Source organism: Epinephelus lanceolatus, chromosome 16, assembly GCF_041903045.1.
Source record: "Epinephelus lanceolatus isolate andai-2023 chromosome 16, ASM4190304v1, whole genome shotgun sequence".
NCBI lineage: Eukaryota > Metazoa > Chordata > Actinopteri > Perciformes > Serranidae > Epinephelus > Epinephelus lanceolatus.
Genome location: NC_135749.1, coordinates 28,591,462 through 28,608,524, shown reverse-complemented (window position 1 = coordinate 28,608,524; position 17,063 = coordinate 28,591,462). Strand labels below are relative to the sequence as shown.

General features: G+C 43.5%; 1 protein-coding gene across 2 annotated transcripts in view; it reads right to left on the bottom strand.

The window, feature by feature from the left end:
- Window positions 1-12,330, bottom strand: part of nfatc1 (nuclear factor of activated T cells 1) — a 54,966-nt gene extending 42,636 nt beyond the window's left edge. For both annotated transcript variants that reach the window (XM_033637980.2, XM_033637981.2), the window contains exons 1-4: window positions 11,950-12,330; window positions 8,794-9,841; window positions 8,298-8,457; window positions 671-873 (exon numbers count right to left, since the gene is read on the bottom strand). In XM_033637980.2, the coding sequence (XP_033493871.1) occupies window positions 671-873; window positions 8,298-8,457; window positions 8,794-9,841; window positions 11,950-11,968 (1,430 nt within the window). In that variant the 5' untranslated portion in view covers window positions 11,969-12,330. The remainder of the gene's footprint in view (window positions 1-670; window positions 874-8,297; window positions 8,458-8,793; window positions 9,842-11,949) is intronic.
- Between the last annotated feature and the right edge of the window lie 4,733 nt (window positions 12,331-17,063).

Below are 17,063 nucleotides of genomic sequence, written 5' to 3'. Positions count from 1 at the left end.
CAAATTTGTGACAACTACTGGGATCCTTGTGACCCAGAGCGTGTGGCAGTCTGTACAGTAAGTTGTTGTATAGCCGAAGATACTGTGAGCTATTTTATTGAGTTTCCTCTTATCAAAATGCTGCAAGTGGTTTTGGTATGTGTTGCCTTTGTCAAGGTTGAAAAGAGTAATATTTACCGTCTTAGTTTGGACTACAGAGCCTCCATGTTGTTGTTTTATAATTATCATAAGTATAGGCGCAACATGATTGGCTGATGCCTCTATTCGTGAAATGAAAGTTCAGAAAAATTGACCTTGTTCTGAGAAAAAAATTACATCGCTTATTGGTTGTGGAATATTCTTCTCTGTGAGAGTACTCATGACAGGAACAACAGTTCGAATGTGCCAATGAATTGGATGGAGAAACATTCCTGCTGTGTGAAGGCCTTACTGTAAGTCTTTTGGGCCAGTCTAAGTCTCGAATCATTTAAGACAAGTCCACATCAGGTCTTGAATGGATCCAAACTTGACACCCAAGACAAATCTTAAATTACTTGAGATTTGACTTGTATTCTTCCCCTGAAGACTTAGAAATAACTCTTTATCCTGGTTTGAACCTACTGTGGACATGTGAACATATTTGAACCTGCTGTAGACGCCTTACTGGACGGGTACAGCCCCTGATACTCACATGGCCCGCATGTTGTTCTCTGGCAGCAGTGGGATCTCCAGGATCTTGGTGTTGTTGTGCAGGGCCTCGTGGCTCGGGGTAGACACTGTCTTCCCTGTGATGCGGTGGACCTGGTAGAAGGCGTGGGGCCTCAGCAGCCTGTCGTCAGCAGTGCCAATGAACAACTGCAGAGTGAGCGGCTCGCTTTCCATGTAGCCATGGAGCTAAGAGGGGAGAAGAGACAGTTGTGTTTAAGCATTCATGTCCCCTTCAAAAAAACATGCAGTTAAAGACTAACGCAGGTCTTTCAGAGGTCAGGCTCTCAGCATGATGGTTTTCAAACAAAGCACCCATTTAGGATCTTGTAATCACCCTTGTCATCTCCTTTAATTTACTACCAATGGCCTGTGTACACTTTCTCCATCAGTTCATGTCAGGCCTGCCAAGATGTTGATCCTACAGTAGCTGAAGGAGGCCGCTGCTGCCAGAGAGCAGAAAAACCACCTACGGCGAGCAGCGTTGTGATTTGTGACAAGACTAAGCTAATGATTCAGAAAAGTCATGTCAGCCCCACCGAGCCTCGGCCAATCAGGGTCAAGAAAAACTCTCAGCAGTGACCCTGCTCTGATCTTTATCAGTAAAATGATCCCGGCACGATGGAGCTGGAGAGAAACGCTACTCGCTGGAAGTGGTGGGCTCGACTCAGAGCTTCTAAAGCACTCCCAGACCTCCATAGGTGTTGCTTGACAGGAGGCCTCCTGCCAGGATGACCTCAACCACCCAAACTGCAGAGTGCAGGCATGAGGCCCAAACCCACAGAGTGAAATCTGAGCACAGTAGCTACCACTGACACACTGTCTCAGAGTTATGTATGTTATCAATACAGTGCGATGGGGGATGAATTAGAGCTGAATACTTGGCCTTTTGACGTCAAAACAATCACAGGAAACACAATGCGTGTGATATGAAATTACAGGAATATAGTGCAGCATTAGACAAAGATTTTACGTACAAATTGTTCATATTTAATGTTATTTGAGAGGTTAAAGCTACAAAATTGATAGTATGCTATATTTGGATATGGTAATATTGTAACTGCCGTCTTTCCCTGGTTTTAAAGGCTGCATTACAATAAATGAATGCACCAGACTGTCCTAGCTGTTCTGTTTGTTGCATTATTAATATTATTCTATGTACAAGGAGTTCACGTTCAAATTCACGCAGTAGTAACTCAAAACTAAATTATACCTTATTGCAAATCATAAGAAACAGTATTCTTATCATTAACTATAGCATATATAAAAATAAAACTGAACCAATCTGAATTTTTGAGTCAAAACTGGCCTGAGTGGGCAAAAAACTGGACATGTTCACATCACCATCCACAGACCATGTCAGTGTCAGTGTTACAGACGCAGATGCTGAACCCCGCCTAATTATACACCGCTGTGGATGAGATTGTCAGCTGTAGTGATCGTCAGAGAAATGCTGAAATGGAGACCACAGTTTTCACTTACACAAGAAGAGCACTCGAGGCGAGGAGTGCCCACAACAAGAGTGAAAAGCTCAGAGTGGGGAGGCACAACATGTGATTTGGAGGAGGATCCCTGTCAGGGTTAAGAGCCTGCAAAAGCCCTGTATATTTGTGTAAGGAAATGGGTTGCTGCCTAGCAATGCTGTTTATTTAGGCAGCAGGAAAGAGTGTGATGAAGTGAGGAAGCCCGCTCGCAAGGTTAGACGGTTCCTTTCAAAGTGTGATTACAAACAGATTATCTGCTTTGAATCATTATCAGCATGAAAGCAAACAGAAATAATCAAACCTGACAGAGTCATCTGAGTGATTTCAGCTGTTTCTGATCGTTTCCAAAAAGTACTGTTATCTTTCATTTTAAAACATAAAATTATCAAAGTGGCAATCTTAAAATCAAAGAACCGTTACATTCTGCGATCTGAATCATCTGTTTTATGAAGCTGCTGCGGGAGACAACAGTTATGATTTGTTTGTGTAATTAAATCACTGTGATACCACTTCATGTAAACCCTCTGCTCCTCCACCCTGGCAGTTTGACATTGGCAATGTATCCACCCCTCCCTAGTTCATATTATCACCCACAAGAGGAATGCTGAGACTCCGGCTGCCCAGAGGAGGAGAGAGGGGTGAGGGCGACTGGGGCTCCCTCTCCATTCCTATTATTGACCCTCCCAGCTCTATAAGGATAATCACACACACACACACACACACACACACATATACACACACACATACAAAACCCCACACACCCGGGCTGTGTTTGAATAGGCAGGAGAGGGATAGCTCAGTGTGACCGTCACACTTTTTGCTCCACATGATGTTTGTTAATTGTACTTCAAAGCAACTAAAAAACACATGACTCCAAAATATTAATCTTCAAAAAGGCATTTCAAAATGGCTCTGGACGTGTTTTTCAGCAATGTGCTGATCATAAAAGCTGACAGAGGAAAAAAAAAAGACCTCACAGACTTGAATAGGGGGTATTTCCTCTCCACTAAAGTACAGCATGAAACCGTGAGCATTAACTGCGGTGAGAACTGCACACAGCACTTCAGAGGGGCATACTTCAGTCTGCTGCTGGCGTAAGGGCGGGAGTGGTTGAGGCAGGCAGCGGCGATGGCATTGAAAAAGAACAGAAAATAGCCGACTGTGCTGTGTGCTGGATGCTGAAGAAAAAAAAGTGTACCACACAGAACAGGACCTTCCAGAATAAACTCTGTAAAGTCTGGGCAAGGTTTGAGTCAGAGGGGCGGCAAGACGAGCCACAGAGGCTTCGTCAGCCAGCGTCCACACAGCAGAGGCTGCGGCGCTGTGTGCACCATGTAATCAGGAAGTCACAGAGATGGGGGCTGCCTTGTCTGAGGCTCCCTCCAACATCTCCATCAGAGCCTGCCAGAAACGTGTGTGGTTAAGTTGCTGCCGCCTCCGCAGGACGCAGCGCGCGATGATGTCAGCCGTACACACGGGAACTTTCCTAAACAAAGGGAAGTCTGTGTGGTTGGGGTGGTAGCTGGCGGAAAAGTAGGGGGGAGGTTTGGGTTTGGGTTTAAAGAGAACACACACTCTCTTTTTCAGCCGGGGTGAACCCAGACCTCTGTCATTAAATCATTAGCACCTTCTCATGGACAAATACACGCGTCCAACACAGATGTGTGGCCGAAGATGCAACATGCTGGATGGTACAACATGTTTTGGTTTCCAAATGTTGTATTCCACAATTCCATACAAATATAATATTCCTGTTTCCTTATTCCAATGCTGTTTCCTCAATGAAAAAAATATTTCACAACACTGTTAAATTTAACTTCAAAGCATTTTGTATAAGAAACAAAACAATCATTCTGTTGGATGAAACTATCCATTCCCAGCACTAACAGTACAGCCTGTACTATATACTTATTGTCATAGTATACTGTTTTTGCTACAATGTCCTCATACCGAAACAACAGACTAGATTGTTAACAGTAACAGGAGCTATTTAACAATGTGAAACAGCCACAGTTTTGAACACATGGGTAACGTTCAGGGTTAGGCAACAAAACTACTTGATAAGTTTAGGAAAAGGTCATGGTTTGAGTTTACATAAGTATGTTTTTTTCATAACTTAAGTTACATATACATGTAACCACTGTGCAGGAATGCATTTTATTGGCAGAGCCTATTTCTGAAAATGTCTCAGCTTTATCACTCAGTTTAAAACATTTGCCAGAAAAGCAATAAAACAGTAACTGACTGTCATAAGTTCCATTACTTTGATGAAGCAATTAAAAAATAAAGTTATGTTCTATATTAAATTTTCACAGTTACTAGTAATCTATTAAATTTCAAAATTAACCTTTCCAACACTGCACAAAATGTAAGTACATCCCCTTACGTAATCTAAGTACAAAAGTTAACTTACAAATATAAATTAAAAGAATTCAGTGTTGACATTTGGATTCACACGGGACACAAAAACCTGTCTCCTGGGTAAAAGTCCTCTGTTTGACCCGTACATCCACCCCAACCTCCTCCCTACATGGACTGTTGCTCTTTGTACTATGTCACCCGTCATAATTACTATGACCAGAAGCTGCCACCCTATTTATAAATATAAATATGAGGTCGTAATCAGGCCCCAAGGAAGTGTGCTGGGCTTTGAAGCCAGTTTTCGTAGTGGCCAAACAGTGCAATTACACTGTCACATGGGAGAATTGTTCATATTGACTCACATGGCAAAAGAGACATCTGTAAATCAGTGGATACATTTTTTTGAGGATCACAACCCCCTGTGAAATGATTTGTTTCACCATCAGGACTGTAACCATTTGGTCTGATAACATTCAGAAAGTCTAGAAGAACCGCCCAATTGAATAATTTCTTCCCCATTCAAGTTAGCAGAGCATTTAAATGGAAGAAGCCAGCTCAGCCGGCTTCATGCGCCACTGAGCAACTTTTATAGGAATGACCGTAGCTGCACCTCCAACCCTGTATCCAGGTCTCTTCAGACATCCATGGTCATAATGCTGCAGACACAGACAACGTCACTACCAATGCTGCTGTTTAGTACAGAAAAGATCAATGTATACAACAATTTTGTTGTAACAAGAAATTATTAATACTTATTTTATTGTTTTCCAAGATCTTCCTGCAGCTGTATCTACTGGGTCGGGCAAATATTATCAGCTAGTTTAGGCTAATTACAGATACTGTATATTGTATTAGTATGATTGAGATATTTTGGCAACAGTGTTACAATTATATACTGTAGTTTGTCCACTAGAGAACCCTGACAAGTTTGCTTTTTAACTGTAAACTATGCTGCCCAATATGTTGATTAATATGTTTCTTGGTCACAAGTCTTTTATAACAAATGAAAGGAATCCTCTTCAAAAATGTTGGTTTGTAAGGAAAAAAAGTGCACTAGCCAACATGTATTATCTGCAAAGTTAGACGATATTCAATATTGGTATCAGCATCAAAAATATTATCTTTTGGTAATTAAACCTGCATTAACTACTTTTTTGGCCACTTGGGGGAAGCACAAATAAGCTAAACCTTACACTTTGTAGGGAACAGTGGCGTATTTACACACCAAGCAAACACAGAGTAACATTAATATTATTTAGTGTTGTGTTTCAAGCCATCTGACAAATGTAGGTCCAGTTTTTACTCTTCTTTAGACTCTGTTTTGGTCTCCACCAACTCCTAAAGGGAATATTTGTCTCATTAGTTGTTAAATACTCCACTATGCTTACGAGATAGTCACTTAATTTGTCTATCTGACTTTTGGTAGGTAGAGTACCCTACTAATATTATAAGGTACACTCGTGAGTATACTTTGTTTTCCATTATTTTGGTGTGAATACAGTAATTAACAAAGATTTGTATAGAGTGAGTATGTGGTATGGAATTTGGACACAGTTTTTTTTGTCCTTAAAAAGGATGCTTAGCAATGTTAGCATCCCCCATTCAAACTAAGGGGCATGAAAAGCTAACTGCTCCTCTGTGGCAATAAGGAAAACTACTCATGCTAGAAAACACATTTCATCAAAACTGAAAGCCAAACACAGAAAACTCTACCCCGTATGTGACGGATGTCTGGTTAACTTGTACTCTTATTGTAATGTATTAATAAAATGTCAAAGGGTATTAATTAAACTGACAGCCTGGCTAAGCACACACTCTGTCCGACTCCAAGCTGCAGACCCTTTATTTATTCAGAGACTGAGGTCAGCGGTGTGGAGTAATGGTTGGGGGACCAGATGGGTTTAAACCAAAACATATCTGCAGTTGTCCACATTTTCTTTTTTCTTTGGAGTCGACCACCAGAGCTACTGTGGTTAAAGCTCATGACTAAGCTCTTACTGGCCATGCTACATCACTTTGTAACTGTCTGCGCTGCACTCGACAACGCAATGGAAAAGTCTGACTCACCCTAGTCTGGACAGGAACTGACTGAGTGGACCGGTCTGTCTAATAGCATACCTATGGTATTCCATTCAGAAATGTGACATCTTTAAATAACATAACAGCCAGGCCATTAAACACACGTCGCCTCAATCTATTTTAACACATGAGGTAGAAAAAAAAACAGGGGGAAAGTGTTGAGGCGAGAAGTGACGAGGTAAGGAGAAGGAGTGAAAATGGGTTTAATGGCTGCACCGTGTGTTGGTCTAATCATCACAGGAAACCAAACAGTCTAGCTCAGTGGTTCTCAACATAAGGTTCGATGATGAATGTGAAAAAAATTTGTTTTTTTTTTCGGTGATACAACATTCAGAGTCTGGGCTGGGATTTTCTGCACACGGCTCTTTCCTCTGATGTCACAAACCAGGATGTTCTCATGCACTGTGTGTAGATTATTCTACGGAAAGTAATTCTTACATACCCTTCGTAATCATGACTTAGTAATTCTTGCATAACCCACGTATTTTGGAAAGCTGCAATCATGTGACCAACATGCTGATGGTAGTGAGGAGGGAGGTGATCCCGAGCAGTCCACATAAGGATGCAGGCTGGGGTGATGGATGGGTCACAAAACACAGGACTTTCCTCCAGGACTTTTCTCTGGAGACCGGTGTTCACAACCATTTGACTTTGGGTTGTTTTAAGGTAACCATGTTTGTTTTCCTAACCCGAACCTCTATAACTAATTACGTAACTTTATGTTGAAGATGTAACGTCATTCTTGTGGCACTAATTTGTAGGATATCATACTGTTGTATGAGGATATGTTGCACTTAGCCAAAATGGCTGCATATAGTAGCGCTAGCCATGCTTACATTGCTAACAGCTCTAACAGTGCTAACAAAAGCAGCAGTGCTGACTGCAGTGTTAACTTGGGTGGGCGCTCTACTTCCGCAACAACATTATCAGGAGAGGGGAGTAAAGTGCAGCAGCGTTTAGCTACACTTTATTCTCTGGTCAGGGCGCCATTACTCCACTATTACCGAACTCAACATGACATCACAAGATCGCAGCCATCTGAGTTTAAGGGAAAGGTTGTGTGTATTCTGTGGTCTGTAAACTTCAAAATCTTGAGTGAGCTTCAGATTTTCATCCTTTCTGGTTAATTTCACAACCTTGAATTACATTTTGATTGGATAATATTGAGGCCTACATGGCGTTTGATTATTTTGGAGCTGGTGGTCAGCTCTGGTGAGCTGAGGCAAGATGTGAGAGAAAACTTGCCATGGTCGGCCTTGAATCATGCCTTTGGTTGTTTATGATACCAATACCTTTGCGCTAGCTTAAAAAATGAGGTGGTATAAGTATGAGTACTTTAAACTGGCCATGCCTGAGTTTATAAGGAGCTTGTGAGTCGTCATACACCAGTCATCCAGCAGCTCTTTGGCATGTTGGTGTGTTGATTTCACAAAGAAAACACTCCTAATTTGTCGCCTTTCCAAGCAATTCTCTGCACTGCTACAAAAGGAACTAAAATAATCTCTCGGCCAAAGTTGGCTTCAAGATCTTTACATACCAAATAGGTTTTTGCTGCTATATTAATGTTTCAAATCTCACCACTCAATTCTTTTTCTTTTTTTTTCTTGAAGTACTTGATTATTTTACCTCTAAAAATATTCAAAAAGACTTTTTTAAAAAAAAAAGGTGTAAAGCACTGGTTTAGCAAACCTGAACAACAGGGTGTCCTCCTGCCAGGGCCTTCACTGCTCCCCTACTGCCCTCCGTCTCATAGTGGGCTCTGTGGTGGGACTTGGGCTGCACATCGATCTGCAGGCTGTACGGCCCTGAGCTGGACGGCAGCTGCCAGTCGAGAGCTGGCAGGGATGGGCTGTCAAGGCGAAAACATGTCCAACATGTCAACTTAGTAAAGAGGGAGGAGGGCTTATTTTAGATGCACTTATCAAGGTAGAATGTGCAGAATGTGAACACTGTGATGTGCCAGAGCTCGCGATAAACCTGCTATGAAATTACAAATATGTTCAAACTTACTGCTCTATGTATGGAGAACATTTCATATAATTGCCAAAAATAGTTAGCCTGTTTAAGTTTATGCTTTTATAAATTTTAAGCACACAAGCCATTCCCTTCAGGCTTTATTTCAGGTTTGAGTAAATCTTGTTAAAGGTGAAAATCTTCATCTGTAATTCTGCCATTCCTCACTTACCTGACATATTGCTTTGGCTTGGACCAGGAGTATGGGTGCTGTGGCACATCTAGGAACCCACCACAGTAGCCCTCCTTCTTTAAAGGCAGGCGATTGGAGGGGTGATCGTCCTGACAGAGCTCCCCTGGATTCAGCTCCTCACCTCCAGGCTCCAACTTCAGGCTGACAGTGGGGCTGTGCTCCAGGCTGGTTTTCCGGGCTTTAATGGGGATTCCCTCCCCAAGGTCGGCCACTCCATCTGTGGTCAAGGCATTGATGGCTGCCAGGATGGCTGAGTTGGTGTACTGGTTGGTGTTTGGCAGCCAGGTCTCTTCTGTTATACTGAGGCGAGGGGAGGTCTGCGGGGACACTCCAGGGGAGTGGTTGGGCGAGTATGGGTAGTGCTTGTGCGATGCCCCGCTGCCGTTAAAGCTGTATTTCCTCTTTGCACCACAAGGGGAGTTGGGCCTGGAGCCTCGCTGACCCATCCAGGTATCATCTGTCACACTTGTGCGTGGGGAGGTGGAGGGGGAGTGGCGAGGGGAACCACCAGAGGTGCAGCCATCACCTGGCAGGGCGAGGGTGGAGCCCTTTGGGGACACAGAGGGCGACTGCCAGGGAGAGTTCTGGGGTGAGTTTTCATAGTTGTAGGAGAAGCTTGACTCATAGGAGGAGGCGTCGGAGTGGCAGCTGCGAGATGAGATGCTACTGGCCGGGCTCAGGCAGCTGGGGTCACGATAACCATCTGCACTGGGGAGGGTCAGCGTCACTATAGAGTTGACTCGCTTAGCAACAGGAAGGTTGCTCTCCTCCACTTGGTCCTCAGGAAACTGACCGTAGGCTGTGATCTCGATACGAGGACTCTCCAGGGTTGGAGCCCCATTTGGGCGGATGCTTGAGGATGAATAGTAGCCGGCTGCTCTCATGTCATCCTGGGTGTCATAACTGTGAGACTCGGAGACAGAGACAGATATAGTGGGGCTGGACTGGAGGCTGTGGTACTGGGAGGGAAGGCAAGGGTTGCCCAGTGGGAGGGAGAGACTGACGTTTGGCGTGTAGCCATATGCATCTGGAAAGCAAACAGATTGACTTTGTTACCATGATAATCAAACACACATTCACTGGCTCGCTTACTGAGTGGGAGACAGCTGCCAAGTTGAGTCTTATGAGAGCTGTTGCAGAGGTGTTGCCTATAATGGCAAAAGAGCTGCTTCCTTACCAGATTTGGCCCTGGCTATTTCCCGATGCATGCAAGTTAAAGGGAAACTCTGATATTTTTCAACCTGGATCCTATTTCCCCATGTTTTGTGTTTAAGTGACTAATGGAGACAACAATTTGTGAAATTGGTCCAGTATTGAGAGAGGGCTGCAGCCACAGCAGTAAAAAGGGTTGCAATGTAACCACACGGGGCAACTGGCACTGTCAATTTATGTCCATTAAAAGTGCTTGTTTTTGCCACTGACAAGCCCAGGCTATAATTATGAGTGTCTAACAACATAACAGAAAGAACTCTATAGAGAAAAGACACACATTTTTCCTTACATTTCAATCGATCTGGTCTGTGATTGTGTCTAACCAGGTCTCACTCGAGCAAGTTGAAGAGAGGAGTGTGTGGAGTTTGTTGTGTTGGAGTACAGAAAGCAACTCTTAGTGTTATCTGAAAGAGTTGTTCATGTTATGGCTGAATATGTGGCTGATTTCAACAGTCAGAGCAAGACTTTTCCCTGAACAAGTCTTGGTTACACACAATAACAGACAGACTGAATCAAGCTAAAGTTAAGGATAAACTTCCCGGCAGGGTCCTTTCTGTGATGCTGTCAGAAACTTATAGTAAGAGTCTGAGCTTGTCAGCGGTAAAACCAAGCACTTAAAGTCGACGTAAATTGACTGTGCCAAATGCCCTGTTTGGCTACATTGCAGCCTGTGTTGCCGCTCCCAGCTGCATGTCCTCTCTCTCAAAACTGGACCAACTTCAAAAACTATTGTTCCCATTAGTCACAAAAACATGGGAAAATAGGGTCCAGATTGAAAAGCACAAAAGTTTCCAATTGAAATTTAACGCCTCGTGTAATGGGGATCCCCAAAAGTACTAAGTGGCACAAAACATGTCTGAATGGCTCAGACTGCACAGAGCAAAGGTGGGGAGACACGAATAAAGGAGCCAAAAATAGCTCCAGTCTAAAAATAACCAAAGGCGAAACCAGGTGTTTTTTTTCCACGTCACATTGCCAGATTTATGCCACTTAATGCACATGCTGCAGCCCATAAACTGTAACATTATGAAAACACACACTAATGCTTTACTTGGCCAGTTTCATGTTCCAGCAGCCATCGAAAATAAACACAGGAGGGACATGATTCGTTTATTTGCATGCTGTAAAGGTGCACGCTGTACCCAACTGGGAGGGAGCTTGTGGTCTCGTGCCAACGCTCCTGCTGGGTCATATGAAACTCTGCCTGTCTGTTGCGAAGGCTGAGGTCACAAACAGGGGGCAGGGAAGGGGGTGACATGGGAACGGGAGCTGTGGTTATATGGTGCATGAGGCTGGGCAAATGTGACCACAGTGGAGCACATTGATATGGATGGAGACGGCTGCTGCAGACAGACAGCCTGCAGTTACCACAGCTCCTGTCTGCTGTAAATTAAAGAGAATTAGGGGCCCCGCCATAAAGACTATGACATCAGTGCAGCACCATATGACTCCTCCTAATAAAAGAAAATGATGTTTATATTTAATGCTGCTTGTGGTGTGTGACACAGTAGCACTGAAATGTTTGCTTTCTATAATTAGACTGAATGAGCCTACAACAGGTAGCCTGGGGGGGCTGCGCCATCTAAATGCTGAACACCATCTGATTCACCCACAATTTTACCCACAATGCCATGTCAGTCATTAGCACAGGTTCACTTCTGACTATTTTGGGAACACTTTTTAGTCATGAGTGGTTCACAGCAGCAGAACCACGCCCACTTTGCCCAAATCATAGGGAGGGGCGCACACAGTATCTCCACCACAGCTTTAATACTGTTACTGACTGTACTGCACTGAGGCTGAATACAGACATTCAACTGGACAGAAAGTGCAGCTAAGACCCTCATTTAAGGTGTCAAATAATGATGAAAAGTTGAATTAAAAAAAGGAAAGCCTCCTGTTATAAATGAAAGTCAAACTCACCCTCTTCAGCAGATTTCATTTTCTTCTTTGCGCAGAGAGAAACGTGTGAGATTAAACGCTGAGTACAGCTGCAGATGGGAGCTTATCCATATAGCGGAGTTTATATATTCCACAGCTGTTGCTCTGGATCCTCTCTCGCTGTATCGCCGCAAACAAACAACAAGAAGGAGAAATAATAAAGTCAAAAGAGACTGTAACTGCTTCAAAAAAGGGAGAAACAAGTCGCATCCAAAAACAAAAACCCTATAAGAGATGTGAAAACTATTACAACTTGTGGAATAAGATCATGGCCGATGCAGAAAAAGCTATTTTCGTCGCTGTGTTGAGATATCTGACTCGGGGGATCCTGGCTCTGCTGGGTCGCTGTGACGCACTGCTCCGGCGCACAGAGGACTTCTGCGCTTTTAAACTCGGGGATCACCTCGGCGGCGGCGCACCGCCCCTCCACACAATGACGCATCTACACGCCCGACCACCAGATGGGTCCAATGGAGAGATCCTCTCCCTTTCTCTCTCTCTCTCTCTCTCACACACACACACATACACACGCGCACACTGGGGTTTCCAGGAGTCAAAGGAGGCCAATTAGTGAAGCTGGCAGTGAAGCCTGAAGGCTCCGAGATGAGTAAAATAAGCCTCGCCACGGGAGAGCCACATGCAAAACCTCCAGTGATTGGAACAAACATCCTATACAGACCCAGCGCAGTTGAATATGAGGTATCCCTCCGAATATAAACAGTGGAATAAAGGTCCAGTGTGTAGGGTTTAGGGGGATATATTGGCAGATATGGAATATAATAAGAATGTTTTCTTTAGTTTATAATCACCTGAAAATAAGAACAGTTGTGTTTTCATTATCTTCATTAACATAGATATGTACGTAGAGAACGGGTCCTCCTCTACAGTCTGCCATGTTGAACTGCCATGTTTCTACAGCAGCCCAGAATGGACAAATCAAACACTGACTCTAGACAGGGAACATTTGTGTTTTTGTTGCAGTCATGGTAATCAGCAGCCCTTCTACAATGAGTACCGGAAAACACAGATTTGTAATGTGAAACTGCTTCATTCAGTGTTTTTACTGGTTTAAAACACAGGGTCTGTTTGTTTCAGAGGGGAAGTGACTTCTGTGGATTCTACTCCCGGTAAAAACCTCCTGAACGTCTGGGTCTAAAGTTATCAGTTAAAACGGGTGAGCAGCACACATGAGCAGGCACTAGGCTAGTGGCTTGTGTCACTGATTTCTAACATAAAACTGCTTTATTGAGTGGTTTTACCGGTTTCAATCACCTGGTCTGTTCATTTTAGAGAGGAAGAGACCTTATTTCGGTTCCGGTAAAAACGTCCTGAATGTCTGGATCTTAAGTTCTCAGAGAAAAAGGTAAGCACATATCAGCAGATGCTGGGCAAGCAGGTAGTTAAACAGTGTGGGAGAAACAGTGATTTGTAACATTAAACTGGTTTATTCAGTGTTTTGACCTATTTTAATGACCTGGTCCATTTGTCTTGGAGAGGAGGAGACCTCGCAGATAATTCAGCTCCCAGTGAAAACCTCCTGAACAATAAACACTAAAGGTATCCTAACCGGGAGAAGTTTCAACTGGTTGCAACCTGCAGTCCTCGCCTCTACATGCCTATAGATGCTCATAAATCCCCCCAAATCTTACACACTGTTCCTTTAAACCGACCCAGCATAGCATAAAACATTATGACTTGTTGGGTGGCAGATGTTAAACCCATGTCCCCATTATCCATTGACTGACTTAATGAGCATGAACAGCATTAATCTGCAGTTTCCACCCACTTTATCTACAGTATCTGTTCCCATTGGCATGATTCACAAAGGAGTCATCAATGTGCTGCTGCGAGACACTGCACATGGAATCTCCTAAATCAAGATTTATGTGCAGACTAATCCTCACCAGCATTTTTACATTAAACTGCTGCCATTTTCGCCCTGAAGAAGCCATTCATCAACGGCTGACAGATGTTCGGTTAAAGGCTGCTGGGTTTTCAGATCGCAGCAGATACAAGGGCAGGTGAGCTGAGGGAAACATGACAGAATGCTGCTTCACAAGACATATAAAACATAAAACTTCCTTCAGATGTTGCATGGGCGTCTCATGGGATTTTGAAGATATTGCAAAGGCAAATAATTGCTTTCCACTTCCTCCTGACAGACTGCAACGTCTGCGGGGCACAAAACACATAATTATCCATACTTTCATAGAAGTACTATATAAAAATCAAGTCATATACCCGGTCATTTGACACGCTGAACTGAGAATCTTCATAAAGTTTTCCATAGGCCGCTCTCTGCGGTTGGTGTATACTTATTCAGCTTAGTCCCATGCAGGCAGGGTTGTTGCTATCTTTGGCAGGTCTGGACCTCTCAGCAGCTGGCAGCAGGCTCGTGGTTTCTGTGATGACAATAGTCACATGGCGGCTCTCGAAGAGCCTGTCCATCCCTGGAGGTGGGAAGCTACATTGCTGCACTGTGGCACCTTATCAGCTAGCCCTAGTTGATGGGATTCTTAGAGGTGGCGGGCTGAAGTGTCATGCTACTTCCACTCTCAGCCAGGGAGTGTTAGGGTGTGTCTTCATTTATGGGTCATAACTCCTCATTGTCTCATTCTACTTTATATTTGCAGTATGTTCCCTCTGGTGAGGTCATTTTTGTGATGAGCTTTTTTAAATTTCTTTTGGGATTGTCCTTTGTGTAATTTCCCAGGCTTAGTGAATTGGGAATTGCACATCTTTTCTTACGCAGGTGCATTTGGAGAGGCTCAATCTGTTAGATAGATAAGGAGAATCCAGCAGACTGCTCTCACATTCATCTATTGAATCACCACCCCAAACTTGGTCCCTGCAGACTTTGCTCAGAGTTCTTTGTCAAAAAGACCAGAGATATCGTCTTAGCACCTTCCATGCTGATTTTATTTATAGGTGTCCCAGAAAAGGTCTTCAGCTTGGCAGGCATCTCGACTGGGATAATACTAAAACATCAGAGCGAGTTTTGTGGTGCCAAGGTTTAAGGTGCTAAGTGCACTGTAGAAAATCTTTTTTTGATAGTATGAATGTTTTTGACCTCTTGCTGCATCTGTATCAGGTACAAACTACTTCCTAAACCCTGCTCGATTGTCTTCACGGTATTACTCTGTCCCTCCTCTTGGGATTTTAGTGATCGCTTTTAAAGAAACTGTTTCAGACATCAGCTCTTAATCCACATTTGACTCCATTGTGCAACAACATGGCATGCCTGCCCCACATCCAAAGCAATATTCCCTCCTCACCCACTGGGATCTCATTTTGGCCGAGCTCTCTCTCCAGCAGAGTATTTGAGGGAGTGACGGCACTTGTGAAATCCTAGCCGTCTGTTTCATCATGGGGACGTGGCTCGGTGGCTCCCCAGTCATTTGAAGAACCCCACACGTTTCTTTGACCCCATGGAAATGTCTCATGGGGCTGGGGGGGCTAAATGGGGCAAAAGGGGGGGGGGGTTGCCACTCCACAGTTATGTGTAACTGAAACATGTGCTGCAGTAAACACTTCCACCCGTCTGTAGTTAATAAATAGCTCTGCTGCTGATTGACTCGTGGACCGTTCTACGTCAGGGCGGTGCTGGGGCTCGTAGTTTTCCAGCCAGGCCTGGTGTTGGTTAGTGGACACCTTGGTAACAGGCCACTACAGACCGGATGGATCCAGAGCCACAACTGAAAGAAGAGCACAGTCGATAATGAGAAACAACACCAAGGTCCTGTGTAGATAATGTAGACACAGCAGAGTGAACACAAGAGCCCTTTGATATCAACAAGCTGCTTTCCACCACCAACACAAGTAACACAAGAGACTTTATTGCATAGTTTTAAAAAAAAATACAAAATTACACGGTATTTGAACATTTTCCATTTTAATTATTTTCCTAGTTCCTGTTTTTACACAAATGAGTCTTTTAATGTGCTGGCCTAATTAATAAATGCTCAAGTGTGTGCTTTTGCTTTCTAAACTTATGGCTTAAGCCTAGTTCACATTACATGATTTTCACCGTGATTTTGACGTCGCAGAGGATCTTGAAAACCACCTTGGGTCGGAGGTGAGTTGGCAGATCCTCTGCCACGACGAGTCTTCGTGTGTGAACAAGCTCCGTCAGCAAGGACTCGGTGGAGAAATCTTGTGGTGTGCACACACAGGTCGTAACGCAGTTGGCGAGACTCCCGCTGACAGAAACACACGCTGCCATGGTATCAACACTCAAAAGATTACGATAGTCTCCGTGACGCAAAATCAGGGTGAAAATTGTGTAATGTGAACTAGACTTTAAATGGTTTTTGGTTTCAAGTCTTACAGCAGTCAAGTCATGCCAAGTCTCAAGTCCTGATTTTTATGACTTGGCTAAAGCTGCACCAATCAGTAGTGCTGTTTTACAAATGACTATGTTTAATATGAAAGGGTTCATCTATAGTGATGAAGCTAACGGGACAGATATCCCCCTCATGGGTTGGTTGAGAGCAAACAGAGCTAAAAGGTATATGGTGAATGTTACATTTGCTGGTTGTCCTGAAAAAAAGAAAGATGCTGCGTCATGTCTGCTGGTTGTCTAGCCTAAATAAGCAACTTACTGCCAAAAGAAGTCCCATATCAACTCAAAACTGACCTATTATGCTTATTTTCAGGTTCCTAGTTGTATTAAAGGTTTCTAATACAACATGTTTACATGCTTTAATGTTCAAAAAACACTTGATTTTTTCTCATACTGTCCGTGCTGGAACACCTGTAGTCACGCTCTGTCTGACACGCTGTGTTCAGCACCAGTCTCTTTAAGTCTCTCTCCTGAAAAAGCCCAGTCTGCTCTGATTGGTCAGTGTTTCCAGGTCTTCTGTCTCTCAACATCTCTCTGAATAGTGGCAGTTTTTTTAACATGAAAAATTCCGAATTAAAGCTTCTGGTAGATCTGAAATCAGGGAGAAATTATTGACATTAGCAACCAAGATTACATTTCCCTGACATTAGCATGTAGCTACATTTGGCAGTGAATGCAATGTAAGCACTTGGAGTACAATACCTTGAGCTGATGACCATATAAAGACATCTGTCAGGAAATGATGTCATACTGT